General features: G+C 45.3%; 1 protein-coding gene across 3 annotated transcripts in view; it reads right to left on the reverse strand.

The window, feature by feature from the left end:
• The window catches only part of ash1l (ash1 (absent, small, or homeotic)-like (Drosophila)), a 35,641-nt gene that overhangs the window by 6,030 nt on the left and 3,075 nt on the right, over window positions 1-26,536 (reverse strand). For all 3 annotated transcript variants that reach the window (XM_037794386.1, XM_037794384.1, XM_037794385.1), the window contains exons 3-24: window positions 23,003-23,803; window positions 17,918-22,325; window positions 13,530-14,202; window positions 13,187-13,360; window positions 12,955-13,049; window positions 11,862-11,935; window positions 11,665-11,710; window positions 11,318-11,426; window positions 10,897-11,103; window positions 9,915-10,061; window positions 6,797-6,905; window positions 6,505-6,654; window positions 5,664-5,731; window positions 4,983-5,149; window positions 4,590-4,742; window positions 4,309-4,363; window positions 3,758-3,890; window positions 2,366-2,638; window positions 1,841-1,927; window positions 1,635-1,725; window positions 453-591; window positions 142-314 (exon numbers count right to left, since the gene is read on the reverse strand). In XM_037794386.1, the coding sequence (XP_037650314.1) occupies window positions 142-314; window positions 453-591; window positions 1,635-1,725; window positions 1,841-1,927; window positions 2,366-2,638; window positions 3,758-3,890; window positions 4,309-4,363; window positions 4,590-4,742; window positions 4,983-5,149; window positions 5,664-5,731; window positions 6,505-6,654; window positions 6,797-6,905; window positions 9,915-10,061; window positions 10,897-11,103; window positions 11,318-11,426; window positions 11,665-11,710; window positions 11,862-11,935; window positions 12,955-13,049; window positions 13,187-13,360; window positions 13,530-14,202; window positions 17,918-22,325; window positions 23,003-23,611 (8,140 nt within the window). In that variant the 5' untranslated portion in view covers window positions 23,612-23,803. The remainder of the gene's footprint in view (window positions 1-141; window positions 315-452; window positions 592-1,634; window positions 1,726-1,840; window positions 1,928-2,365; window positions 2,639-3,757; window positions 3,891-4,308; window positions 4,364-4,589; window positions 4,743-4,982; window positions 5,150-5,663; window positions 5,732-6,504; window positions 6,655-6,796; window positions 6,906-9,914; window positions 10,062-10,896; window positions 11,104-11,317; window positions 11,427-11,664; window positions 11,711-11,861; window positions 11,936-12,954; window positions 13,050-13,186; window positions 13,361-13,529; window positions 14,203-17,917; window positions 22,326-23,002; window positions 23,804-26,536) is intronic.

Raw genomic sequence — 26,536 nt, forward strand, 5'->3', positions numbered from 1 at the left:
TTATAAGCACTGTCCTGTTTTTATATTCATATTTACACACATTCACATCTGAGACGAGCACATTTTTGTCAGTTAAGTGAGCTTTACTGGAGCAACAACGAAACCTCAGAAGTGAGTTTGCATATGTGTGTTTCCCCTCACCCTTGCAGTAAGTGTAGAGATCGAGGACACAGCAGTTTGCCACCACTGCCTCCAGGGGGATGATCTCGTAGAGCGGCATGCGGAACAACTCGTTCTGGTAGAACCGCCGCGATGGAGAATGATGCGTCTCGTGAGGACGGAAGTAGTGGTGGCCAAAGGCAAACCTCTCACCCCTTTAGAGTTTGAGTGGATACAGAAAAAAGGCCAACAAGTTAAACAATGTAATGATGAGCACCATAATAATCTATTCTCACTGGCAGGTATCTATAGCAAATGCTAGTTGTTGAAAATGCTACATCTGATTAACTTACTTTTCATTCTTCCAGAGTTTCTCAATTCGGAAGATGTCGAGTTTGTCTCGGTTGACGTGAGACAAAAGACGGTAAGACTGTCTGACAGGCTGTCCCTCGGGCGTGCGTCTGCTGTCTCTCATCAGGTACACGCAGTCACCTGAACGCAAGACACAGGCACTGACAGGTTACTTGTCAGACTCCTTGATACAAAAGTCAGTTGACAGGTTGAGTGTAACATCTCAGTGCAGTAACACCTCTTTTCCCGATTTTTGGAGAGGATCAAATTTTGGCAGGTCAAAACATTTAAGGCAAAAAAAAATTGCATCACATTCACTTCAACTCTGTGACACAATACGTGGCTTGTTGTTTTTCCACAAAAACCTTTGAAATAATAAAATTAAATATATTTTCCTTGACTAAATTGTAATAAATGTAGCATAAAGAGTAACTTTAAGGTTCCCTGCAGAGTTTCTGCTATGGAGCAGTTGTATCATGAGTGGGTCCCTGTTTTGTTTGGCACATGCACACTGTGTATTGCTTCATGTGGGTGATGCGATATACAGCGCTGCCAATGGTTTCACACTATTCCACTAATCTACAGGTGGCTTTAATGCACCAAGTAATGCAGCAATGTGCCAGAAAAGAAGAAGAAGAAGAAGAAGACAGCAAGCTAGTAAATATGGATGTGAACATTGCAGGATTTAAAGGACTTTAAAAAAATCAGCTTTGCAAATGTTTCATCAGGAAGGAAATGCATTCAACACTTTGGTTAGACCTCAAGTGTATACTAGGCTAGTTGGTGTTACCGGTGTGCGAATCAGCACAATGATATCAATACATAGTTGGACGACAGACGCTACAAAGTCAAAGTGTCTGCTCTGTACGAAGTCTCAGCACAGAGCAGCAGTAGTCAGATTTCACACACAAGGAACGAGAGAGAGAGTTGACAGACAAGATGATAGCGGAGGATTTGGTGTCCAAGCGGAAAGCAAAAGCACCGATTTGGCAATATTTTGGATTTAAACCCGATACTATAAGGGAACCATAACGCTCAATCGCCTTGCCGTCAGGTTGTCCTGGAGTACACTTGTACATCACTGTAGCAAGATGAGAAGTTAAACCACTGGAGTTCTGCAAAAATAAGATTTATCAGGGGGCCTTTCTAAGCATTTGTGAAATCATGACTTCTGGTTCCTTTACCTTGATGTAGCAGCAGTTCATCTCGAAGGAGGCAGATGTAGTAAACAGAGCCGGCCTGAGCGTAGCTCGGCTGGGGCATCATGGGAACCTCCTGTAACAACAATAACACATATGAGTGAGATCAGATGGAAGAGGTCGGTGATAATTTAGGCCCAGACAGGGACTGAAGGTCAGCATTCACGGCTGTTTGGAGGGGATAGACGTACCCGTTCTACAGGCCGAGGGTCACACTGCTCACACAGGTAGTGCTCCACCTCGGTCTCCAGCCGCATGCAGTCAAAGTGCTGCCACACCTGGAGTGACAAAAACAACAGTTGAATCTAATTACTCCCCAGCTGGTAACGATAACGACGGTAACGTGACTCACTCTTATATGAATAAAAGTGATGTTCTGAATCTGCATTACAAACAAACAAAGACAAACACATTTATAACAATCTCCTTGATTCACAACTGTGGTAGTTTTAATCAATATTAGTAAGCCGCCTTGTTTTCTATAAATAACAGAAAATATAAACAGGAGGACTAAATGCACACTCTCCTTTGGAAAATCTCCTTGACAAAGCACTCCTTAGTTAGGCTCAAGAGAAAGCGCTCACTAAAAAAAGGTGTAATCAGTCAGTGAGACAAAAATAAATGATGGGAAGTCCATCTTTCTTTCTATGCTGGTATAAATATACATTTTTCACCCACTATTTTCAGTCATGTGTGGTTGCCACCTCGCTTCTTACCATGCACTTTTCACATTGGATCATCAGGCCTTCGTCCTTGTACATTCCACAGATGCAACGGATGACGTCGTCGTCCTTGTCGTGGGACCCCGTTCCCCCTCCTCCGTGATGGTGGCCATGGTCGCGCTCCAGCGAATCAGAGCTGTCGGCCTCGCTGGCGGTCTCGCCCACGATCTCATCAATCTGCACGGCGGCTTCGTGACGAGCGCTGTAGTACGCTTTCCGCAGCCGACACACGTCCCTGCCGACCGATGACTTCCTGCCGTAATATTTCTGGTGGGGAAAACAAGACAAGTTGTAAATGCAGCTGCTTTATTTTTTTGCCCAAAACAATCAATTTACAGGAAATAATCTTTGTGAATCTGCATGTTTTGAGACACAGCTCAAGACACAAACAGCATAAAGACATACTATACATAAAAGGCAGAAGAATGCACAGAAAGATGCATTTAAAACTCTCTTTGCAGCTGCCAAGATTTCAAAGTTCTCAATTTAACAATAAAACACATTCCCCTCACGCTTTTTTGTCTGGCAAACAGGGTCTTAGGACCGAAGGGTGAATCGAATTTAGCCGTCCACTTCAGACTTCTCCGACTGGAAGAGTAAGCTCCTCTGAGAGGTTTCAAGTGGCACTTGTTTAAACTGCAAAGCTATACAGATGTAAATCAAACGGGCCTGCAACGTGTGCGCAGAGGATCAGCAGTCATGAAGTTATATCCCATTTGGGAGGCGTTTGTGTGCGAGACAGGAAGAAAGAAATGAACTGAGTGAGTGGGAGGAAGAATGTGTTCGAGCTGCACAGTTACAGCCTTGAATGATCATTTTGATGAGGCTTTTTGATATTGATTGGGCTCTTAGAATCTGGGATTAAACTCGAGAGACTCGAGTGTTCTTGTGATAAGTGTTATTAAATGATGAAGGCTGGATGCTGCAGCAGCCTTAGCCGTCATGCAATCATCATACTGATCTTTCCAATGATTGTTGACATAAATCTGACAGGTAGAGAAGATCTATAACATCGATTAAGCATTTAGTTTGATAGATAATTTTCAAATGATGACTCTCTTGGCAGTGAGTTTATCCTTCAGCACCAGCTAATAGGACGTTTTCACTGCAGGAACTTTCCCAGGGGATCAAGATCATTTCGAAGAACTCAGGATCTAAAACTGAGCTTTAACCAGAGGAACAAGGGACTAAATTTAGTTCATGTGAGATGGTTCAAAATGTAAAATAAGTCTCTGCTCTGGGGATGGCAATGCTTGCAAGGCTTAATGTCGCTGATTGTTAAAACACAGACGCGGCTCAACTGACAGCTATGAAATTATATATATATATTCTGTATGTAAACAGACACAAATAGCAATGTTAGCAACTGATGGGACACCTGCCTACCTCAGCATTGCGGAACACTTTGAGCATGTCTGTGTCAAACGCTTCAACGGTCTTGTAGTGGCCGGTGAGGATTTGCTTCTCGATGGTGCTCAGGTCCAGAGGGTCAGACACTTTCTCATAGTACTGGCTGTTCCTGATGGCACACAAAAAAAAAAGCAGGATTAGTTCCAAAACCATTCATTTTATAAATGGATACGTCTGAGCATCCACAACATAAACAATATTTAAAAACATTTGGTGCTTATAAATTCTCGAGCCTGTAGAGATTTTAAGGACGGCTCAGTGGCGGCCGACCATGACAGCGCTGGCACCGTGTAGCCAAAGAAGAATAATGAGCTGTTATTGTTTTGACTCAAAGTGATTACTATCAATACTGGACAAGAATCAAAGTACAGGCTGTCACGGCTGAAATGTGTGGCACAAGATAAATCTGTTACACTATGTGGGTGCTGAACACTGATGGACCGGATAACACACTGCTGTCTGGAAAACAGTAAAACATTATGAATGAACCAGGCAAAATGCGGGTCTGCGCTTTTACACACTCTCACCTCTTCCTCGATGGGAGGTTCACCAGCGGAGCAGCAAGTGTCTGGCCGGCTGAATCTGAGGGAAGACAGAAAAATAACGTTCCTGTCATCATTTTTCAATCACAGAGCCTTATCATTCAGCGAGTATTAGATATCAGAGGCGCTGACAGATGTGTTTAGATCAGGCTAGAGGTCATACTAATGAGAATATTTAATAGAATAGTACAATAGAAAGGTGCCTACACACACACACACACACCAGTGTGCGCACACACTGTATATATATCAATGTAGACACTAACCCTTGTAGCTGGTGATCATGTCACAGATCTCCTTGAAGATGTGTGCGAGGCGAGCAGTGCGTGTGACTTCTGTGTTTTCCTCAGCGGCGGCGAGTCTCCGCGTGCGTACCGACCGCGACGTCTGCAGGGCCGAGAACTGCGTCAGGAACACGTCTAGAAACAGGGCACGAGCATTACGCATCAAGTTTTTACAGTTTTACTTCATTTCAGATCACTTATGTTTCAGTTGCATTAGAAAATAAATTCACAAAATAAATTTACATTCAAAAATGAATTCCAGCGTTGCCTTAGTTAAAATGTTTATCCAGATGTACTTCAACTGCAGCCTCAAGTTTTCTTGTTTTCTCTAATTTATATCACGTTCTCTTCACACCTTTAAGCCCGCACACTCACCTGACTTAATGTTGCCGTCGTCACGGATCACTCCTCCCCAGCGCGTATACAAGGACAGGCTGCCGGCATCCCTCTCTCTCTCGCCCTCTCTCTTCAGCAGCTCCTGTTTCTCCCTCATCTTCTCCCAGTTCCTCAGGAGAAACACTCGGTGCTTCAGCACAAAGTTCCTGATGACGGAGGGGGGAGAGGAGAGAGTGAGTGTGAAGACGACGTGTCTGTGAGCCCTAACATCAACTCACACTTGAAATCTTAAACACTGTAACACAATTCCGTTGAGGTAGTACATCGATTGAGAGTGACTGCATTCGTTTGATTTATTTGACTTGCACTAATTATGAATTCAGAAATTTAACCAAAAGTTGTTTAATACTGAAATATTTCAACAACAAGTCGTAGTTTGCATTAATATTTCTGATTAGGGATGCAGAAATGTGTAAGCATATCATCTACCATCACTGAAAAGTGCATTTTTTAACCCCTTTGTCTAGAAGATTGTCACCTAATACACCTGAAATGTTAGCAACAGAATAAAATTCCTTTAAGAAAGGCACATGTGAAAACTTAAACCCTTTAAGCACCTGCTTAAAAGGCAATCTGGTAGTGGCCAATACATATGGGGGAGACAAAAAAAATATATATAATAATATATATAATGTATTGCTGGTGTTTGTGTGCGGTTACCTCTCTCTGTTGGACATGGGCTTCATGAGATGAGGGTAAAACTTGTTGCTGTCACTCGACTCTTCCTCCTGAAAGTAAAGAAAGTTGTATTAAATAAGGTCGTCCCCAACCAAAGAAATTCTTAGTCGACTAATACTTGACTAATCGATTAGTTGATTTAATAGACAGATCTGTGAATCAGAGTTTCTCTACAAAGAATCACACAAAAGCACCACTTTAAATCTCGTGTATACCAGAGATGTGCTCAGAAGTTTCTTGGAAATAAGTTATAAAAAATGAGTAATCAACTAAGAGGGGACAGCCCAAGTGTTAAAGCTCCCATCTTAATGGAAAACACCCCTTAGCTTATGAGGTTACGCGTTACTGTTGTTTTCATTTCCAAGTTCCATCAGAATTTGACAATTTCTTGTAAAAAAAAAACATGACGTACATGGCTGAAAGCATATATTTAAAATATACCATGATATACAGTAAATTTAAGGTCATACAATTCACCCTTAATTCAGTAGTATACCCTGAGTTACTGTTTTAGACACCTTGTGGCCCAGTAAGAGTACCTCTGAGACACAGACACATTCATGCCCTACATAGACACTGCACCTGATATTTAATAAGACACTGCCACACTTATCAACCAGGCATAGCTTCAGTTATATAACAGGCTATAGCTTTCAATAAAAAAGGAAATCTTAAGCTAAACCTTATGGTGGTATCTTATTAAAATGAAAATGTCTACTTTTTATAATGCTATTCTCTAACAAAAGTATTATCTGATCTTGAGTGCGGGTGAACTGACACCAACACACGTTCTCAGCATTTTTTATGTACATTGATCACTCACTCGTTTCTTGAGCTGGTGTTTGGACTTCCTCTTCTCCTTGAGTCGACCAAGCCGCCGAGTCCCTGCCGCCTTGGGAGGCAGGCCGTTAACACGCTGGCTCTTCCCTCCGATGATGCCCCGGCAGCTCTCTGAGCCACACTTACAAGCTTGCTGTAGAGGAAAAGAAAGTGCAAAGAAAAAAGCCAGGAGTTGTGAGAAAAGGACGATGATGGCTCTGAACATGAAATACTGAACATGAAATATCCAAAGTGTTATTCCACAAGGAGGTCAAAGGTAGTTGCTGGTGCTTCACCTGCTCTTCTGTATTGAAGGAATGGAAGTTGTAGTCGTAGGTGAGCTCAATGCCGCTAGTGATGTCCTTGAGAGCAAAGAGACCTATTCTGTACACCCCATTCACAGACCTGAAAGAGAGAGAGGTCACAGGGAGGTCGAGAGTGAGTGGGTGCAGCCTTCACATGATGATTTTTATTAAAAAGGGGAAATATGTGTCAAAATACCATTTTAAATTAAATATTGTGGTGCTGCAGAGATGTCCTGACCTACACATCATATTCTACTGACTTAAGAAAACATCTTTGTTTGGTACAGATCCCTGCAAAAATCACACCATAAATCATTTCAATATGTTTTTCAATGATAATGAGAATAATGATGTAAAATTATCATTCCCACGAATATCGCAAATCACATCACAATTGAAATATCAGTTAAAATGACCACAATTAGGTGTTTTTTCAAAATCATTCAGCCCTAAAATGCTGACGGGGAATAAAAATGAAGTTACTTTCAAACACATTCCCTGGTGTTATTATGCGACAGGCACCAAAACACATTAAAGAGCGTTATAAATTCACCTTCAAAAGTAATGGAAAATCCTATTAGTTTCAGGTCAAGATTTCCTGTCTAAGGACAGAGAAACAACATCGGAAACATGCATTGCGTAAGAGGGGTGTAAGAAAATTATATAATCCCCTTTGGTCAATGATCAAGTTTGAAATCAAGTTTCTGTCTTGCCTTAAAACAATGTTAAACTAGCCCTTTTAGAATACATTTTAAAATCGGGTCAAAAAGAGAAGAGGACTGGCCCGGTTTTCATTTGCTCGATTTGGCAACCGCTCAACACGTTTGTCCTCCCTATTTTCCCCCCTTTCTCCAAACGAAAGCTGTGCTCCAGCTTTTCGTCCATTCTTCTAAGAATAAAGCACGCTATTCTGTTTGCCAGCCACTTGATAATTTATTCCTTCTATAGGGGCAAAAAGCTGGTTCAGCGCATTGTCTTCAGGCGCTACAGCTGTATCTAAGGCCCGGCTCCATGTAATCTCTCTTCTGTGACAAGATGGATGACTCGTCAGGCTTTGTGCTGAAAATCCTCCATCCTTGCGGAGTCTTTTATTTCAGCCCAGCCACTCTACATTACACACACAGGCAGTCACACACACAAACACCGATACAGTGTCCTAGATTACGAGCCGGTCTGTGCTGGAGGGCAGAGGGTACTGTTAGATAGTGGACTCTACGGAGCTCGTTAGCTGTCCACAATCAAACCCTCTAAACTGTGCTGACACGTGTTGCAGCTTTACCATATACAGGCAAACCACGTCTTAAAGAAAACGCAAAGTAGGTCTCACTTATAAAAGTCACGCACAGGGAGGTCGGCTCAGCCAGGTCTCCGATTGCAGTGGATTTAGCCATGCTGTGAGAACAATCCCTCAGGAAACCGGTGAATTGTTTTGGCATGGTGCGAGGCCTTTAAGCCATTTAGGTCTCTGAACACTGGCAGAGACTGACTGAGGTGATCACATCAGATTACCACAGCACAACCACATTAATAAGGTTGGGGTTTCAAGGCAGAGCTTTCTCATTTACAATGAAGTGCACCTGCTACACGTGTCCCTTTTAGAGCTTGTGTAAGATACCCAAACAAGGGCAACCCGATATTGGCTACCATACACTGTGGTTACTTATCGGGTTCGAGTGGTTTAACTGTACATCTGTAATAGATCCACACAACTTTAAAAAAAACTCTAGATATAACAAAGAATTTCTGCCACAAAGAGGGAATCTAACACCACTAGAAACAAGCTCACATTCAAGTACACACACAGTGATTTATAGTGACTAAATTCATTAGAACGTGTGGTTACTTATACTGAAACCCCTATTATCTGATAACATGAGTCAAGAATCAAGTCTAGTCAAACAGGAATAAGCAGGACTTTTTGTGGCTTGGCTGGCCTCGTCTCTGTTTGGATCACTCCATACCAGAATGATTATTTCTATGCACATGAATATCTTTCTCTCCTTCCTGGTGCTTTCACTACACTCAGTTTGCCTCATGCCGAGTGAGTAAGAAATTACCCATCAGGCGCACAAACAGAAAGCAATTAAGTGAAACTATTTAGGTAATGGGCTGGTATTTTCCAGTTTGTTAACCGTAAGTGACGGAAGCATTTGGAAAACAAAATGCTGGATTATCAAGCTGGAACATTTTCCAATCAGCTTCTCCCACTCCCCTCTCTTCTAAACAACAATCCAGCAAGATTCTCAGCTTCACTTGTTTAAAACTGCCTCCTTAATATACTCTGACTGCTGATGTACCTGACCGTCCTTAAAGGCTCCCTGTGGAGTTTTAGACCTCTAGTAGAGCCACTAGGACTCACAACATCAGTCTTTCACTACGTGATAATCGTGGCCAAAAGAATTCACAATAACGATATTATCGCGATATTTATAGAAAATGTAGTACTATCATGGGGGAGAGTAACTCCCTTTGGCGTGGACTTGGTAACTTTGCAGACATTTTACATGCACAAAAAACTATATAACACACTAAAGAAGAGGGATAAAGCACACAAAGGTCCTCTTTAACATGATGTCAATATCATCGTCAATACCGGTATATGGCGACACCCCTAAGAGTCATAGAACTGTTGTTCTATGAGTGGGTCCGCGTTTTACTTGTCTCGTGCACACACACGCAGACACACATGCATGTGCATGCATACAGGTGACGCGATACAAAGTCATACAAATGATGTCACACTATTCCACTGATCAACATGTGGCGCTAACATGCTAAGATATGCTGAAATGTGCCAACAAAGATTGGGAAGAAGAAGACTGCAAGCCAATAAACATGGATGTAAACAAAAGAGGTAAAGTGTCTCCAAAGGGGGAGAAAATAGGGAGAAATTAATATTTTTTGGTATCATGCAGTATGCCTTCTTAGTCATCAGTCAAACTAATGCAGTTTATGCCAGGTCTGGCTCAATTATCCGTCCTTAACAACTTGTGGCAACTGCTCATGCTTGTGCCTGAAAAGGCTCAGCCAAATCTGTGCTTTGGTGAGAACCCAAAAACACCACAAGGACAGCAGGAGCGAACTGGTTTAAAGCAGCCATGACACCCACCACTTCTGCATCTCACAGTTGGGTTCACAGCTGTGGTTTATGAAGCGTGCCTCATTGCCCATTCTGTAGCTGTCGATCACCATGCCGCTATCCAGGTTCAGACAGTATTGGCCACTGTGGGAGAAGTACTGCTCCATCATACGGCTCCTGAAATGTGGTAGGAGAGAGATAGTGGGAGATTAAAAGAGAGGTTTTCATTCATTTTCATGTCAAGATAAGTTATATCCTGAGGAAGTAAAACAGGCAGAAAGACAGACGCAGAATATTCTAAATCTTCCGACATCCACATAAGGCACAGTAATAAGGGCTGTCAAACGATTAAAGTACTAAATCGTGATTATCCATAGTTATTCGCAATTAATCGCAAATTAATCCCGCATTCTTTATCTGTTCAAAATGTACCTTAAAAGGGAGATTTGTGAAGTATTTAATACTCTTATCAACATGGGAGTGGGCAAATATGCTGCTTTACGCAAATGTATGTATATATTTATTATTGGAAATCAATTAATACAAAACAATGACATATGTTGTCCAGAAACCCTCACAGGTACAGCATTTAGCATAAAAATATGCTTAAATCATAACATGGCAAACTCAAGCCCAACAAGCAACAACAGCTGTCAGTGTGCTGACTTGATATGACTTGCCCCAAACTGCATGTGATTATCATAAAGTGGGCATATCTGTAAAGGGGAGACTCGTGGGTACCCATAGAAAACCATTTTCATTCACATATCTTGAGGTCAGAGGTCAAGGGACCTTGGCCATGCCAAGTTTTTCCTCGCCAAAATTTAGCGGAAGTCTGGAGCATTATTTAGCCTCCTTTGCGACAAGCTAGAATGACACGGTTGGTACCAATAGACTCCTTAGGTTTTTGTAGTTTCATATGATGCCAGTATCTTCAACCTAGCTTTAAAACTGAGCCTGCTACAACCTTAAAAATCACATGCATACATAGTACGTGACCTGATTGTCTCACCTAAACTCCTGTTCGCTGACCACCTCTCCCAGGTACTCGATGATGAACTGTCCAGAGCGAAGTGTCTCCTTGGTGCGGATGCCCCAGCCCTTGCCCTCTGCACGGAATCGCTCCAGACACTGGACCCAGTCGTGTCTCTGGATGTGCTGGTTGTCACACTGGTCACCTGATGGACAGGTGCTGGGAGAGCACTCAGCAAAACTCATCCTGGGGAAAAAGGCAATGACAAAAACAAAAAGTGAAATGAGGCTGACTCTTAACACCATGTTTACCCTCTATTCACTTTTGTTTCATTACTAAACAAACGACATCATTCATAAACAAACATGACTAAACACGAGTACTGACTTTTGTAATATAATCAGATTTCCAATGGGAAACCTGTCACAAGCCACCACTATACACTGTGATTTGTCTTTACCTATTCAGACATTCATCCAGGCAGCCTTTTTCAGTCGTATCCTCGCGCGGTCTACAGCTGCATGTAGTTGTTTCATAACCAGAGAGAGGCTTCACATCCACGTAGACATCTGTGACACAAACGGGGGATTACCGTCTTACATTTACAGTTATTGACACTCTCATGAAGTGTGACCAGCGGTGGAAGCATCAAGCATTTTTAATTCCTGTTTTGCAAACAATGCATGTAATTGATAACAAGGACTACAAAGCAACCAACATAGTACAACAAAGAAATGCAAGCACATACATTGATCAGGCTACAAATTATAACCTGACTGAATTATTGGAACAAAGCCGGACACTCACTTGATCTGATCTTTTTATAAAGGGGGACATCCGGCCTCTTGTAAAGCTGAAAAACAAGAAACAGATTATTTAAAAGGCATTAACAAATACTTCTGTGTGCCGTCACTGGGGCTGTACAGTTTAAAACTACTCATCAGTAATTTACTGTGAGCATGGGAAATCCCTAAAACCACTTAGTGCTCGACATGATTGATCACCTGATCGTGTTTCCACAGCCACAAGATGTCGTAAGGCAACTGGAAATCAATGCGCTTCTGTCTCAGGTACTTCCCTGAAAGAAACAAGGCAGGGGAAAATAAAATTGAAACGTAAAAGAAGAAGGAAGCAATTTCTGACCATGTACATAGATCACATTTATAGTCACGTACTGTATGGAAACGAGAAGTTCGACCTCTTTCTGAAACATGTTGTGTTTTTCACCTAATCATAGCTGAAACTATAGCCCTATAGTGGTGACTAAAAGGGAAGGGTCCTGTTCCTAGAAAAAGGTTTACTGAATTATCTGGAGATGAGTCACCTCAGAGGCTCTTCAAATCTAGAACATGGGCTAAAGTAGAAAGAGCTGTTGTGGCTTTTAGTCAGCAAAAACTGACTAATCTAACTTCATGAGAAGAGCCAATGTATTACCTCTGCATGACTATGACTGATGTCATCCAACATTTATCAGCACTAGAAAACATAAATAACGTAAGATTTGTGAAGTGTTTTAAAAGAATGGTCAGTTAAAGACGACCCATTATGCTTTTTCCCATTCCTTTAGTGTGCTATATTGTATTTTTGCGCATGAAAAAGATCTGCAAAGTTACAAAGCCCAAAGCCACAGAAACACTGCTCCTGAACTGCCTGAAACGCCTCACTTGAAATCACGCCTTTTCTTCCGTAAAGTGGTGATGTCACCAAGTAACACATTTGCATAATACCTGCCTAGCGGCTAGTTTGGCTCGCCCTCAAACAAAGCTAGTTAGAGCAGAGCTGGAGTAGAGTCCAAAGAGTTTGGTTCAGTTGACCAATCAGAGCAGACTGGGCTTTTTCGAGAGGGGGAGGGGGGCAGGAGCTCAAACAGAGCGTTTCAGACAGAGGTTGAAAAGAGGTACTGCAGCACAGCCGGCATGAGAAAAATAATGGGTTTTTTTTTTCAATTAAAGCATGTAAACATGTTTTAGTAAAAACCCAAAATACTATTATGCACCTGAAAATAAGCATAATAGGTCCTCTTTAATTTGGTCGTAATTACATGTTCGAATGTGTTTTAAAAATAGGAAGGTGCAGGGAAGAGAATTTGAGACTCACCAACATGTATCGGAGATGGAAACAATCCATGCTCATGTTCCCCAGGTATGTATTCAAGCTTCTCTTTCTTTAGCTGCAGAAGCTGACTCCGGGGGCTACAAGGTGCGGGATAGAAATGATAAAATGTTAAAGCAGTTCACCAGCACTCCAGAAGAATTGTTTATGTTGCATTGACATCTAAAATAAACATCACTATCAGAAGATTTAGTTTAAGATTTCTTTTGCAACTCACTCTTCGGTCTTGTACACATCAGAGTAAAGTCCCGCCTTCTGAAACTTCTTCTTTGGAGGTCTGGCTGCTCTCTTCTCCCGTTGGCTGGTTATGGGAATGGGCGGAGCTTGTTCCCGGGAGACGGTGCCTGGGCGTTCCGGGGAGATGTGGCCATCTGGCTTGCTTTCCATTGAGCTAAAAATAGAACCATGACTTGGTTTCTAGTGGCGACTGGATTTGATAAATGTTCCTTTATATACCAGCATTGAATCCTAATATTAATACTCGGTGTAAATCTGTGTCAGCGTCCCACAGCTGAGGCTTTAAGGTTTAATGTGCAACAGTGTGGTGAAAATATGCTTACCCACGAAAGTGCTGGAGCTCGTCCTGGGTGAGCCAGCTTCTTCCTGTCCCAGTTCTGGACCTTGCTACCAGGTTGCCCAGGTTCTCCTCTCTGTCCGGCAGTCGCTCCTCAGTCTCCACTACCTCCCCGTCCTCTTCTTCCTCTTCTTCTTCCTCTTCCTCATCCCCCTCCCAGTGCTTCCTCTTTTGACTCTTTCTACGCTGGCCTTGGACTACCGCCTCAATGGCATCTGTCACAGTGTCACCCTCCCGCCCTCGGCCCCCTGCTGGCCGCTCCGCCCCTCTGTCCCTGTGCCGGGTCTGATTCAAGTCGACCACTGGTGGCGGGGATGGCGGCGGGGAGGGTAACGGGTGTTTCCTGGGACGCCCGGGGCCCCTCTTCTTCACCACGTTGTTTCCTGTGCGAGCCTGTCTCTGCAGCTTCTTGGCACGCAGGATCTTGTTGACGTGGTGCAGGCTGTGTTTGGATGGCTGCGCCCGGTGGGAGTGGTGGGGTAAGGAGGCGTCCAGGCAACAGTCCTTAGAGGGGGAGCGGCAGGAGGAGGAGGAAGCAGAGCCGTGGGAGTGAAACAGTGAAGGTTGGTGATGGTGCTGCTGCCGGTGGTGCATGGATCCTTCGGGCCCTTCGGGGGTCGAGAGGGCAACACCTCTCGTCTGGATACCTGATGATGACCCTAGTCAAAGAAGAAGTGAAAATTAATACTGCATATGTAGAACTAGGTATCAAAGCACACATTCCTGGCAATTCTTAGCATTTGTAAGTGGTATTAGGAGCGCTAAGACCTAAGCCCTAAGCTGTATGACAAAGTAGTCCACCACTGATGTTTATTAATTACTACTTTTACAACAATTTGGAGTTGCTGAGGCATTAAAAGAAGACATTAAAATGGAGGAAACCACCATCAAGCCACCTGGAGTCAACCATTAGATTGGTTTGACAGAGCTTCACACCTCTAACAACAAGTAATTGCCAACACACCATAAAAGAGCATATTATCCCTGCCAGGCTGGTATTTGTAACAAGAATTCAATGGTAAAAGTGGTCACACAGCACACAGAGTAGTTTTCCATCTCTCAGCCGCTCTTCATTTTCTCTAACTCTCCTCTTGATGCTTTACATCACTTTCCATTCTCACATCTTTCTTCAAATATTCTCTCCTTATTTATATTATTCTTAAACTCATATTTCAACCTCGTCTTCCACACTTTCCCCTTTCTACTTTCAACTTCCCATCCTTTGACATACAAGACTCTGCTTCACTTTCCACACATCTTCCTCTTTCCTCTTCTTGTCTTTTTCCTCATTAACATTGTTCTCCACTCCCTCATCATCCTAACTTCCTCTCTCTTCTTCCTCCTCTTGCCTGACCTAAGAAAACCCTTCTTCCCTCTATATTTCAACTTCTTTTAATTCATCTCACACTCATCCTCGTCTTCCAAGAACTGTGACCGCCTTTTCCTCACTCCATTTATTCTACATTAATTTTCCATCTTTACACTCCAATTACCCCTCTTTCAGTCGACAAAGAAATAAGTGTTATTCGTTAACCGTACTCCTCATTCTTTCACCGTTTTTGGCACACATTAAAAAAGTTTCCATGTAAAATGTTTAATTTTTAATGGATTTTAAACAGAAATGCCACACATTCAAAAGGATACTAAATATTACAAACAGTAATACAGTGGAAAAGTTGCAAAAAATATACTGTAACAGACTACATCATTAAAAATAATATCTATTTAGATTAATACATCTATACTATACTAGTTATATTACTGGTATATGTCTGTCAACAGCATCATTCAAGTGGCAGACATGAGTCCAGGCTCAGTGAAAGAGGGTTGTCTCATGTTCAGCGACCCACAAAAGTGAGCCCACCCATGTGATCCAAGTCACAGGGTTAGACGGGGTCAAAGTGGGATGACCGATTAACTAGCTTATCAGAGAGGACAACAGTTTTAAACATAACACGACCACTGCCCCATCCCCCTGTGTTGTGTGAACAGCTTGGCATGCGGTCATGATGGGTTATCATGCAACAGGTGGTCATTCAGGTTGAATATGGCTTACTTTAACAGTAGTTGACAGAAACAAACATTTATTTGCATTTTCTTTTGTTGACCTGGAAATACACTTAAAATTCACACCTGCTCTTGTATCGTACACCTCATCTTTGTTCTCCCTGAAGCCCCTTTCCTATTGGACAAAAACAACACTAACATCTGGCTTTTGTCTTTAGTGGGAAAGGTTACAATCGGCAATTATTCCCGGGACAAATGGATTCACAAGTATTTATCGGCTCTAGCTCAGATCGCCAGTGATGGAAACATGACAACCTGGTGAGCATGCTACTTTCCGCCCCTTTTCCGGCGCGATGCTATGAGCCACCAGACTCCAGTCAGACAACAGTAATTTTACCTCATTGATCATCATGAACACTTCACACTTCACTCAAATGATGAAAGCAAAATAAAACTCATCAAAACCATCTTTGCTAGTCTTTCCACTATTAAAACAATCACCAACTCTGGTTTGAGAGTTTAAACAAGAGACTGAATAGGAAACCGATATAAAAAAGAAGTAACCACTGTGACATTTTACCGTTTACTAACCCTGCGTGTTCGTGACGTTGAACGTGAAAAAAAACAGAAAGGCCAGTGCAACAGCACAGCACAGGAATGGCACAGCTGAGACTAGATATCATCTAAGATTTTGGATATAGTAATATGGCATAAGGGTTGTCTTTTCCTGGTTTTAGCGGCTGCATTACAGTAAAGTGATGTAATTTTCTGAACTTAACAGACTGTTCTAGCTGTTCTATTATTTGTCGTTACCCACTTAATCATTATTATACATACACATTACTGATGATTATTTATCAAAACTCTCATTGTGTAAATATTTTGGGAAAGCACCAATAGTCAACCCTACAATATCATCACAATATTGATCTTGAGGTATTTGGTAAAAAAATATTGTGATATTTAATTTTCTCCATATCGCCCAGCCTTATGGCATACTGGCAACGGGAAAAGAGTTTATCGTTTAATATACCTGCATTTCACTCTCAATCCATACTCTTCAGTCAGCATGATCTATTTTCTTCCATCATTCCCCACTTGTCTTGTGTGGCAGCCCAGTACCCACCTTTGGCCTCCTCTACCTTCACAGTCTGCGACCGCTGGTTGACCCCAGGTCCTGAGCTCTAATCCAGGATTACCCTGGCGTGCTTTGAACTGCACCATGCTGCCTCAACAGGGACTTTACAGCCTTCCCATCTCACTTACTAACACCCACCTTACCGGTGCACAGAGACACATAAGCACATCAGTCTTTGTCAGGGGACATTCGGAGTCACTGTGTCTTACATCAGCAACGTTAGCTCAGCCCAGGTGCTGGCTGTGCTGAAGGATAGCACGAGGCCTCACACTGTGGGCTTTTGAGGGAAATGTCTACTAAATATAGCATGTTAACAAAACACTCCACCCCCTTTTGCTCTGGCAGGAATGCTATATCAACTGTGGCCAACTGCGGCCATCCACACTCGCAGAGGAGCCAGTTTAAGTCATTACGCATGCTTTTTTTGTGCCAAGCCCGTAACCACTAGTAAGAGCTACCAAATGTCAGACAGTGTGTACGCACGGGGGATGTCACCATCTTTCAAGAGGAATTTTTTTCACTAAAATAAGCGGCCCATTCCACTTAGTGTTTTCTCTGTACAGATGGGAGACAGCTGAGAGGGCTGAAGAGACAGAACAGATAATTTTCTAGTGTTGTTTGATCTAACCACGACTGAGGTATGGATGGTTCCAGTTGTAACCGCTACACAACTTCTCAGCACTATGAAGGATTTTCAGGCTTCACTGAGCAGAGATCAAGCAAGCTCTGAGAGCCCACTTGCTGTGCCATATGGCAATGTCTGCAACGGCTATTGCCCAAATACATAGTCCTGGAACCAGTGCTGGATCTAATTGATTGCACACTGTGCCAGTTTGACCATGGCTGTGCCAAGCCATAAAGCTAATCAGACATTAGCCAATCATACTCAGCTACAGGATTCTTGACACAACTGCATGCCCAGAGCTATTTTTGGAAAATGAATTTGGTGCACAATTGACTCCAATAACCTTTAACAATGTCAAATTTAATTTGGGTCAAAAGTGCTGAATGGCTCGTCAAACACAAAAGTGTATAGACTACATGAACGATATGGGATTCAAATAGCTCCCTGCTGCTATTGTTACTGGTTACTATACAGTCTTTTTTTTATTAAAATTAACTATGCAGATGTTGTTGTAACCTATATATCAGTGGATGCTCTGTTGTAGGCAGCCCATTCATACATTCATTCATACCTTTACAATTAAACTCAATAGAATTCGACTTACCTAACTCTCTCCTTTCTGCTGATGTTGAACGGTCCTTCCTCATCGGCCGGTCCATGCGGGAGAAGCCGGAGCTCTCTGCGACTACCTCAGTCTTTCTGCTCCTGCCCCCCTTCAGCGTAGTGCGGGTGAGAGCAGAGGCAAACAGATTTGTAAGGTTTGGAGAATCGTGGGCTCCGGGCTCTACATCCTCCGTGGGGCTGAGCGGCTCCTCGTCGTCGCTGTCTGAGCAGCCTGCTGGGTCTTCGGCCCGTCCGTCTGTGAAGGGACCCTGGCCGGGTGCCACGTGAGTCCGTGAAAGCTTAGAGTAGTCTGCCTTAGAGTTGCCCATCCTGAACCAGGACTCTACAGGGTGGTGGCCTTTTGAGCTGCTACCCAATGCAAGCCTTGAGGGGCCTAGACAGGACATGGAGCTCTCTTTGCGCTTGTACCTTTCTGCAGATGAAGATGAGGAAGAAGAAGGGGAGTTGGCGGAAGTGGAAGGAGCTTGCTTGCTGGCGCCGGCGCTGGCGGGGTCTCGTCCGAAGCGGCATCGTTGTAAAGACTCTGCCATTCCTAAACTGACCACTCGCTCCCCTTTCCCTGATGCTCCGCTGTCAGAAATCCCTGCGCTTGCTCGGCTCGCTGATCCTCCTCTTGCCGCTTCCTCCCGGTCCTCCTCGGCACAGCGCTCTCTGTGTTTGTGTCTGTGTTTGTGTTTGTGGTGCCAGTTGAAGGAAAGCTCAGAGGACATGGGTGGATACAGGACAGGTGACCTTCCTCCTCCCAGGTACTCCTGCCTAAGCAGCTTATGTTTTTTCTTGTGAAATTTAGAGGGGTTCAGCAGGAGATGTGAAGGGTGGTGATGGTGCATGTAAGATGTCGGGGGAGGAGGGGGGAAAGACGGCGAGTGGTGAGAGTGGTGGGATGGGGCTGTGTGAGGTGGCTGGTGGTGTGGGTGGGGATACAGAGCGCTAGCTGGAGGAAAGCCTCTGTAATAGCCCAAACCCAGGGGCCCAGAGGAGTAGGGAACGCTGTAGGAGGGGTGGTAGAAGCCTCCACTGGAGAGCGGGAATCCAAGCCCGGGTACAAAGGGAACCTCAGACATGGACTCCCTCAGTTTGGGAGGCCGTCCACGTTTCTTCTTCATGTCTGGTTTACGAACATAGTGCAATGGGTCACAGGAGTATGCAGGATGGGAGTAGAAGCTGCCGAAGTTAACCCTGAAGATTGTAGGCAGGAGGTCCCTGTGGACATAATGATGTGGAGGAGGGCCGCCTGTGCCTCCTATGCCACCACCGGCCCTGCTCCCCACTCCTGGCACTCTACTTGTTCCCGCTGCTATGCCTATCCCACTGCTGAGCCGGTGCCCTGTGGTGCGGTGTGCTATCCGTATTTCACTCAGTCTCGCGACAATCTCTTCCAGCTCAGCAAGAAAGTCAGGGTCGTGCCGCCGGGAGCGCAGCTGCAAGTACTTCTTCTTGCGTTTCCTTTTCTGTCTCTTTAGCTTGTCATAGCCAGGGCACCCATGGCTGCGGCGTTTGCACTTGTGCTTATGTTTCTCCTTGTGTCCTATTAAGGAGGAGGCAGGAGCTGCTGGGTGAGGTCTCCTGGGGTCGGGTGAAGACCTTGTCCCGTGGGGTGACGGAGAGGGTGAGGGATGCTCCATAAGAACAGCGGAGTGACGCCGCCTGCCTCTGGAATTAAGGCCCACCCCTGGACCCATAGCTGAACCGATGACCCCCGGCATTAATAATCCACTGCCCATCCCGGGTGGCAGCCCAATTGCACCCAAGCCACCCGCGCCTCCAGCTTTCTCGCCACGGTCAGAGGTGCTGTTATTGTCCGTTCCTATACCACTGTCACTGGGCACAGTCTCCTCACTGTGTGACTCACTGACTGGTGACGGAGTGGCTTCTTTTAGCTCGCTGAGGGGGGCAGGGGAGGTGGGATGGAGCGGTCTGGGAGGGGAAAGCTTCTGATAATGGTAGTGCTGCCTGTAATGGTGGTGGTGGTGATGGTATCCACGGCAAGATGACTTTTTCTGGGAAGCTGCTGTGGCCATAGATGACGACGTTGAGCCCAATCCTGGGTTGCGAGGATTAGGTGCTGAAAAGGTTGGGGGAGGGAAGGAGAACGTGTTGTGGCTGTGATGGGGGTTAGAGTAGTGAGAGTGACCTGCAAAGTGCACTGAGCCTGGCTCTACAAAGCTGGCATCGCTGATGGGACTATGGCCTCCGCTAGACTGTGAGAGGGAGGGGGAGGGAAAGACCTCTGAAGAGGAGAGCTGGTGCTGTTGCTGGGACTGTGATTGGTGATGATGGAGAGGGGAAGTGGTGTTTGGGGATAGGAAGGGTTCTGGTGGTGGCGTTGTAGCTGTGGAATTAGTCGCCGATTTTGGTTTACGGCCTCGCCTCTTACCCATGTATATCGTGCCCTTTTTACTGACATTAATTTGTGGCCCCAGTTTCCCCCCAAAAGAAGCAGCCAGGGAGGACAATGATTGGGTTGCAGATTCCACATTGCCAACCACCCCACTGGTGGTGCATTTAGGGGGGTCTTCTGGTCTTGGGCCTAACAAGATTTGACTGAGAATACGCTTCCTTTTCATACTTTTCATCTTATTGATCTTGCCTATGATAGTTTTCATGATAAGCTGCCCATTTCCTTTGCTGCGGAACCGTTTGTCTCCCGCGTCCCCTGCCTCTGGAGCCAACGTGGGGGGCTGACCCTCCTGGGGTAAGGTGGGAGGAAGGCGCTTGGGGCGTCCACGTTTTCTAGGTATAGGTTTAGGGGGATTCAGGTCCACCTCTGGGTGAAGAACAGGGGGGTCCTGCTCTTCTTTGGACTTCATTAAAGATGAAAAAACCTTGGAGGGGGCCAACTTGTTAGGAAGGCACCCACGGGCCGGAGCGTCAAGCCTTGGCATTTTGGTCTTCGGCCTTCCCCTTTTCTTAGGCTGGGAAGAGAAGAGCTTTGACGGTGGACTTTGTGGCACAGGATTTGGTTTGACCTTATTTGGGTTTGGAGGCCTGCCCACAGGTCTCTTAGCCGGCGGTGACACCGTTTCCAAGCATGAAGATAAAGGCAAGATGGTTTTGCTCTGGTCGAAGGGACTGTCCTGGCCTACTCTTTGACCCTTGCTCATAATACGGCCCCAGCGGGGTTTCCTTCCCCTGCGTTTTTTAAGAGGTTTGCTGTCCTGCTCTGCTGGAGAGTCTATAGATGAATCAGGGGAATCATCTCTAAGAGGCGTTAGTGGGCTTTCGTCATCATCTGGCTCCGGTGAAGGAGATGCCCTTTGTCTTACAGGCTCAGGGGGACTGCAAGTCCGACCGGGTCGGCTACTATCCCGATTGGGACTGCGCTTACTTGGACTACAGCTCTTCCCCCTCTCAACTCGTAGTGACTGATTACTAGCCCCCTTGTCTTTTCCTTCTGGCTTTCCTGTTCCTGTTAGAGGAGGGCACTTGGTTAAGTCTCTCGGGCTGTCGCTGTCCTGCTCCCTCTCACTTGCACTGCTCTCCTCTGCCAAGGCAGGACTCTCTCGTGCGTGGTGACCTTGTGAGGGAGCAGGGGAGCCCAGGTGACTCACTGCACTCACTGTTCTCTGCTCAACTGAGGCGATGGAAGAGGATGAAATGGGACAAGATGGCGACGTTGTGTTGTGGGGTAGGCAGTGAGCTGGACGTGACTGTGGCTTAGAAATGCTACTGTTGTCATTGCTGCTGTCCTTTGACATTGCTGACAGGCGGTTATTGCCGTAGGTAAGTGCTGGGCTGCTGCTGCGACTGCTGCTGTTGCTGATGCTGTTACCGCTGCTGCTACTAGCTTTCTCCGACCCCTCTGTGTATTCCTGCCTCAATGGTAACAGGGAGGGTGAATTTTCCATAACACTGTCTCTGTTCCTAGAACCATAGGGCCGACCAGGTGGCCGCGATACAGGAGGTGGTGGAGAAAGGTGTACCATTCTTGAATATGTGTTCCTGTTGGCCATAGCTCTGTCTCGCTGCTTGGCTGTGGGGGCCATGAAGCCTGAGTTTGGGAGAGGAGGAGCGGGGTCAGTCTTTGCAGGTTTTGCTGGCTTAGGGGTCTTCGATGGCGGGCAAGTCGCTATGAGTTGAGCTAATTTCTCAGTGACTGTGGGCGCTCCCCAATTTTGAACACCCTTGTCCTTGTCTCTCTGACTTTCAGTGCTGTAGTTGTATTGAGGAGGTTTAACAGCATCAAAGCTGGGTTCTTTTGACGCAGGTAGTGGTGGAGAAGGTGAAGACGTCCGGGGGTTGGGTTGTGGAGTCGGTGTTTTCTTCCCAGAGGGATGCGTTTTGCTGTCTGGCGGAGGGCGGTGAAGGTTAAGGGGTCTCTCAGATGTGGTGGTGGCTGCTTTCGCATCTGGCTTTGTCTCAGACTTGCAATCTGTCTTTGGTGAACCCTGCAAAAAAAAAAGAAAAAAAGAACGAGATGGCAAGTTATTAACAAGAACTAATAGGTGGTTAGGAGGAATCATTTAATTATTACAGTTAAGAAATACAATGTCTAATTTCTAAATTACTGAACCCAACACATCTAACCAGAGACCCCCAGCTAGATGTAAACTATCAATCAGAAATAGGATTCTATATCCCTTTTACAAACTGCAATTCATTGATAAGATTTTCTGTCTGCTGCTCCCGGGCATGCCCAAGGGGGAAGTTACACTCAACTCAATAACACTCATCAGGGTCAGATTGGGGACAGAGAGGGAGAGCTAGCGTAGGGGTCACGCAGGGGAGGGGGGGTGGAGAGGACGTGGCTGTGCAGAAACAGAGGATATAGACGACACAGACGGAGGGAGATTGGAGGGGGCGGTGCATGATGAATAGGGACAGGCCAACAGAGAAAACAAAGAGGACTAAAGAACAATTTATGCTCTGCTCTTTATCTGTGCAATAACATGGTGATTACTACGATAACCTTTTTGTGGACCACTGCCTTACTGACGACTGACTAATAACATTTAAGGAAGTAAGGTGAATGTAAACAAAATAAATATAATACAGTGAACATGCTGGCTGAGTGTGAATCTGTTGCTGAATCAAAATACATAAATTGACTGCTCTCCCTCCTTACCCTTTTTGCCGGAGCGCTCCCATTCACTTGGGAGGGTGACAGGGTGGTAGTGCTGGCGGGAGGAGGAGCAGGAGGAGGTGGCGTAGGAGCTTTAGCCGAGGGGGTTGATGAAGATGATGAGGCTGGTTTGTTGACACTGGGACTCTTCTCCTTGTCTTTCTCCCTGCCTTGTGAAGGACTCTGGGTCTGAACACCTGCCCCATCACCTGTAGCCGCGGCGCGGTTTCCCCGAGCACCGCCTCCTCCACGCCCCGTGTGCCTCACGGTGGCCCTGAAGGCTGGTCGGCACACGTAATTCTCCAAGATCTTAGGGGGCTTCTTCATGCGTTTCGCTTGAAGGCCAATCTTAAGCTTGACATTGCCTTCAGACAGGCTGCTCTCTTTGATGGAGAAATGAGACTGGTCGCCGCCGGCGCCTCCCGGCCCGCTCGCTCCTGCCCCTCCTGCGCCAGCAGAGACGGCGGCGGCTCCCTCCTTCTCTCTGTCTCTTTTCTTCTCATCCTCTTCGTCCTTCTTTCCACCCCCTCCCTCCTTCTCTCGCTCCCCTGAGGGTACACCAGAGAGAGGAGGGGGTGGAGTCGCAGCTCCCACCTGATTTTTCGAATCCATCGGAACTTTACGAGTTGCACTAGGGAGGGGATGTTGTGGATACCAGGTAGAGTTTTTGTTGGGGGGGGGGTGGGATAGGGGTTGAGGGGGAAAAAGGGGGGAGGGGGATAACGGTGAGGGTGAAGCTGTCCTTGTATTGAGGTGGCTTCTGTCCCTTCCTCGGCAGTCCAGCCCTCTTTCTCCGTCCTTCAACTGTTGGAGTAAGGACAGGTAGAGCAGAGAGAGAGAGAGAAGGAAAAGGAGGGCGGAGGGGGGAGAAAACAAATTCCACATTAGTCACCGCAACACAGAACATCAACCAAACAGTGACAGTTTTAAACAGCGCCCTGCAACTGAGAAGTATAAAATGTCTTATAATGAATGATGGTGGAAAGCAGACGGAGGGCAACAATTTTTATCATCTACTTGGCTGGAGGCTGTCCTTCATCCTGTCTGGGTGACTTTTTATGGTGTGTTCGTCCTCACGGCCTATAACAATCTGTGACCTATTTACACAGCAATGGCTCTTCTACCTGAGAGATGTAACCTTAGGCTCAAGGACAATGAATTATCCACCTGAGAACTACAAAGCCCAAAAGGTCCAGACAGAGTCAATAGTTAATCCCACAGTGCTGCCACATCTTTCCGAGGTGTTAGAGGATAAGACGCCAAATGAGCAATCCCTTAAGTTCCCTCATTAGTTGTAGTGGAAACGGGTGCTCATATGCTAAGTTAGCACAGCAGCGGCAGAGAACAGCATGTTTCTTAATTGTGCTCCTTAGAGGACAGCCCAATTCAATGAAGTTGTCTATGGCTCCCTGTGGTCACTGAGTGATTTAATGCGGATTCGCCCCCAAGCAGGTGCTTTCTCTGGGTGAAGTCATTTGGAGGCAATTCAGAACTGTGACCTCAGCACATTGGGCCCTCTGGGACCAGACAGAGGATCCGGCCGCCTTTCCCAGCCTTCGCCAGCAGCAACTGAGAGTGAGTGATAGAGCGTCAACGTGCCGGCGGTTTCTCTGCGCCCTACATTAGTGGAGAGCACTAAAGGAGCCACTTAATGGAGCCTGAGGAAAGTCATACAAGTCGACACATCACTAAAGTGTCACACCGAGAGAGAGAAGAAAAAAAAGAAATCTACCCTGCACAGAGTCTTAGACCGTGTTTGTTTTGGATTACGACTGTGGAAAACAGTAGTAGAGATTTCTTTTTTCGCTGAACCACACTGTAAACGCAGCCCGATTTTTTTGGAGTCTGGCCTGTAGTTCCCCCCCACGCCCTCTTTTCTGTGTTTACTTCAATTACTCACTCCATTTCGCCTCAAAACTGCAGACTCCTCCTCGCTACGCATACCATGCTCGAATCACACCTCCCTCTTTTCTTTAACACTCCATCAATCTCAGTGTTCTTTCACCGTTTTCTTTAAGCTTTTCCGTCCTCTCCCTACTCTATTTCTCCAACTTGGAAAGCCGTAGTAACGGCACACAAACTAAAGTCACTGTGTTCTTACTTTAATCAAAAACACATTTCACCCACCACCCCTTCCCCCCCCCAACTCCGTTCCCTGTGTCCTTCTCCCACAGAGTGACAAATGCTCTCCTCATTCTTTTATACTAAGCGCTCGCAGTGATACGAGCTGCTTCCGCTGCCTGACAGCAGCTATGCCAAAAATAAGCCACTACAGTAGTACCTAACTCTGTGAGAGGCTACTGACACAAATCTAGAGAAGAGCCGCCCGGAGAGTCAAAACATTCCTCTCACCTCTAACAAGCTAAGCGAGGTCATTAACTGACACTTGTTCTCCTGTAAATGATCTGACACTGGGCCCGAACCGCTTTCTAATTTTCTGACTGATAAGCCGAAACACTAAAGCATGTGTCATTTTCATGTTTAGCATCTAGGTACTTTTGTATTAACAAAGCAGTTGACACCACTCTGCAGTCATTTCGATTTGTACAGTCATACAGGAGAACAATAGCACTACTGTTTTTAAACACAGATATCAATCATGCTGCCTGTCTGCTTTTACTTTCGGAGAAATAACCAGGAGTTGAACCTGCACTAGGCAGAATATTTTTGAAATAATTGGGCAAAAATCCCATAATAACCTATCAGCATATTGTAATTCAAGTGTTCTGAGAGAAAACTAGACTTCTGCAACTCCTCATGGCTCTGTTTTCAGGCTTTAGAAAATCTAGCCCTTGACGGGAGACTTTGGCCAATCCGAGGTCATTTCAGAGAGAGAGCGATCCTATAATGTTTGCTCCGACTGGTGAGCGCTGCCTGGTATTTCCTCAACTGATCTCAACATGGCTGCCGGGTCACAAACTTTCTCATTTTACAGCTAAACAGTACACTACAAGATGTTTCAGAAAACATTTGAGGTGAGAAATAGGCTTTACAGTAACAGAATATTGATTCATATTTTATCAGCGCTGCCTAGTTTGACCGTTTGATCGGAGTACTCGAGTGATTGACAGCTGCTCAGAGACGGCAGGTTCCAGCTCGGCTCTGATTGGTTGTTTTCCTCCGGTCTGTGAAATCTTGCAGATGCCATTAGGAGCACCGAAGGACACTGAGGCACATGACTTCTTTCACATTAGCTGTCTCATGCACTAACTGTCAGGATATAGAGACCGTTTTATAAAAATAACTTTTTTTAAATCATATTTGCTCCACTTCTACCTACTTCATCTTTAAAGTAGAAAGACATATAAATATAAAACATAAACAAATGTCAGAATTTAAAAGGAAAAACAGGAGAATCAATATCTATCTATGAGGGGAACAACCTTAAGAAATGGCAGAGCAGGCAGGGGACGTAGTAAACAACTTCCCTCGCCCCCTCCCACTTCTTTCCCCTCCCTCCCTCCTTTCACTCCCTCCTCACTTTTGCACACGTTGTTCATAACTGCTGATTTCCCTTTGGCCACAGCAATACTATCC

This window comes from Sebastes umbrosus, chromosome 15 (assembly GCF_015220745.1).
Source record: "Sebastes umbrosus isolate fSebUmb1 chromosome 15, fSebUmb1.pri, whole genome shotgun sequence".
Classification (NCBI taxonomy): domain Eukaryota; kingdom Metazoa; phylum Chordata; class Actinopteri; order Perciformes; family Sebastidae; genus Sebastes; species Sebastes umbrosus.